At 39.6% G+C, this 3,333-nt stretch overlaps 1 protein-coding gene across 1 annotated transcript; it reads left to right on the top strand.

Moving 5' to 3' along the window:
- Positions 1-2,202: 2,202 nt before the first annotated feature.
- On the top strand, positions 2,203-2,928 carry LOC128861675 (sterile alpha motif domain-containing protein 1). The gene is made up of 2 exons (XM_054099978.1): positions 2,203-2,280; positions 2,361-2,928. Exons 1-2 carry the CDS (start codon positions 2,269-2,271, stop codon positions 2,814-2,816), a joined length of 468 nt encoding a protein of 155 aa, XP_053955953.1. The 5' UTR covers positions 2,203-2,268; the 3' UTR covers positions 2,817-2,928.
- The last annotated feature ends 405 nt before the right edge of the window (positions 2,929-3,333 follow it).

The following is a 3,333-nucleotide window of genomic DNA, read 5'->3' as shown; positions in this document are numbered from 1 at the left end:
GCAATTTATTTCAAGGTAACCATTTCGAATTCCCCACGAATTCTATGTCGTAGAGCATCCAAACTTAGGCGCTCACAGAGATAGTGAAAGACTATTTCCTTCTTCTAGATTGCAACTTCTGCATCGATCGTTGTACGTCCACCCCATCTTCCTGGCATGGTCTCCCAAAGGCCAGTGGGCGGTTATTATTGACGTAATTTTGAAAATGTCTGCCCGTGGCTTTCTTAACAACTCGGCTGTTCTAGATTTGTTGAAATTCAGCCACGTTTGTTAAGTTATTTTGCAGGTAGCTGTGTTAATCCATCTGTCAATGGCCTGCATCTGGATTATCGAGAATATTTCCTTTTGGCACACTCCTTGGGGACAGCCTATTTCTATTGCATCGGATTCGTTATAGGATGCGGCTGTCATACTCCGTTTCTATATTCACGCGTAGTTGTTCGCAGCCGTGTAAAACTTGCGATTTTTATCAGCATTTCATACCAAATACTCAGAGATATGACAGGTCTTCCCCGTCCGTCTGATGAAAATGAATGAAATCGGTCAATAATAACGCCCACCGCCCATATAATGGCAATTTCCAAAAAAGAAAAAAACCATTACATCTCAGTTACGAGGGTTGTTATTACATTTCTGAACTAATAGAAAAATGAAAGTGGTGCTTAAAAACGTGATTCATGAGGCACCGTTGCATCCCGAAAAAATCACTGTTTGGTGCGGTTTACATGCCGGCGGCGTAATTGGCCCATATTTTTTCGTTGACGAGAACGATCGCCACGTTACTGTGAATGGAAATCGATACCGCGACATGATAAACGATTATTTTTGACCGCAATTGAATGGTATGGACTTAGACGACATGTGGTTTCAACAGGACGGGGCCACAAGCCACACATTTCCATTATTTCCAGAAATGGACCGGTCGAATGACCGCCGCGCTCGTGTGATTTGACGCCTTTAGACTATTTTCTTTGGGGTTATGTGAAGTCATTGGTTTACAGTAACAAACCGGCGACGATTTGTGAGCTCAGAGCCGATTTATGCAAAAGAGTGGTCGAAAATTGGGTTCAATGATTGGACTTCGGAAAACGTGCACGCGGTGGTCATGCAAAAGAAATCGAATTTCATACTTAAATGTATATGTTCAAACTCGATAATAAAAAAAAAATTATTTGAAAAAGTCAAACCGATTGAGTTTTATTCAAAAAAAAAAGTTAAAACGCTCTCACTGAAAAACGCTTTATGTATCTCGACAATGGCTTAATAAAATTCGCACAAGCTTAGTAACCGCATTACTCCCTACCTCTTTTCGGCCCGGCATGCTTATATGTCAAGACAAATTTTTCGCAAATCTGTCTGATGTTAGAAGCGACACAAAAGTCTAATTGTCTATGAGTTTGTTTGGCTCAAATTCAATTGTATTGAAATGTGCGCGATTGCATAAAGTTCAGTCCGAAATAAATTGCTTTTTCTTACTAGTTTGACTTATTTTTTTAAAACCCACAACTAATAACTGTTGAGAAAATAAAAATTCATACAAAATATTATATTTCTCTAAAATCAAGTGGATATACAAACACATACGCCTCAAATAACGTCACGCATAAAAAGGGAGCAAAAAGCAAAAATAAAAGCAAAGTCACAGTTTCATCGTTACTGCTTTATTTCGTCTTATTTTCGCATTTTTTCGTCGCTAGCATATCAAACAAATAATCTCACTTCCTCTAGTGAACACCAATAAATACATGCACTAAAACAGACTTTCAAACCCAATGAAGAGCTGAATGTTTATAAATATTGTATATGCGTTTGTATACTAAAAGCAAATAAAAAACGAATCAAGGGTAAATGCTACTCTGAATTGGTTGCGAAAAATACATACAATAAAATACAAATAGTCAATTTACAAAATTACCACTTCAGTTACCATTTCACGTTTCATGCCAATCACTTATCGATTGCATTCTGAATTTTATACATTTCTTTTAGCTGCTGCAGCAAACATAAATAGTTTGATATGCACGCGCCGTAAGTTGGACGATGCAAATTAGGTGAGGTCTTTCGACGCATTCATTGTTTTTATTTAACACCATCAATCGAATTTGTATAAATTTTCGGGTGACTAATTTACAATAACTACTTTTTACTTAACAATTACCAAACACTTAGTATTTTTAGTATAAAAGGTGGTTGCGTTTGGCAAAGGAAGCATACAAACACCACACTTCCTACTGTCAACTACCAGCACAAATCCTAAACAAAAGCAAAATGTTCAAATTCGTAAGTTTTTTTCTTTTCAAAAATTGCATTCAAATTTGTAAAGTGTATTTTTCAACATTTCATTTATTACACATTTTTAGGTGACTTTCGTTCTTGCCGCTCTCGTCGCTTGCGTGTCAGCCCATGTAGCACCACTAGCCGCTGCTCCTCTGGCTGTCGCTGCCTACGCCAATGCACCATTGTACGCCGCTGGTGGCAGTAGTCAAATCGACGTACGCAACAACTATGATGGCACACTCTCATCGTACACCACAACACCATTCCAATATTCTGGTCCCTTCGCTAGCCGCTATGTGTCCGGTGTACCCGCTGCCTATGCTGCTGCTGCTCCACTGAGCGCTCCATTAGCTGTTCCAGCTTTAGCTAAATACGCTGCGCCAGCTGCTTTCGCCGTGCCCGCACCATTGGCTGCTTTACCAGCTCCTCTGGCTGCTTTGCCCGCTCCCTTGGCTGCTGCGCCCGCTCCTCTTGCTGCAGCACCATTTGCTACGCCCTATGCCGCGCCTTTCGCTGCCCCAGCCCAATATGCTTGGTAGATAGTTGCTGAACGTAGCAAGTAATGGAAACACGAAGCTTGTCGCCTTTGCTTGCAAGTTGCTGAAGATTGAACTGACTAATTTGTTAAAATAAAAAATAAATTCACTTATATTTAAAAAAAAAAGTTATTAGAGTGTTTTCATTTCACTAACTTCAGCAGTAAAGAAGGAAATATCATGTTTTTGATTGCTAGGCGAAATCGCTCATAAACCACAACTAACTTTCCTATAACCATAACTTTCAAAAAAAAAAAAATTGTAAAAGTAGTGATTAATCAAGAATCCAACTAGCGCTTCCGCATCATTTTGTTGCCACATCCACTCTATCAGCTTCTTTCATGGCCAATTACAGCTTGTCTTTATTCAGTCTGTGCGATTTAAGAACCTTATTAGGTTGCTGACATCTAGGCCAGACAGTTGTTCGAGACTCTCGCACAGTGATTTGTCAAGAGTTGACGTTCTCTCTCCCCATAAGGCACGGCAATCACAGAGGAAATGGAAAATAGCTTCCTTTTTC

This window comes from Anastrepha ludens, chromosome 4 (genome assembly GCF_028408465.1).
Source record: "Anastrepha ludens isolate Willacy chromosome 4, idAnaLude1.1, whole genome shotgun sequence".
In the NCBI taxonomy this organism is placed as follows: Eukaryota; Metazoa; Arthropoda; class Insecta; order Diptera; family Tephritidae; genus Anastrepha; species Anastrepha ludens.
The sequence above is the reverse complement of the archived record's forward strand: the minus strand, read 5'-3'. Positions and strand labels throughout refer to the sequence as shown.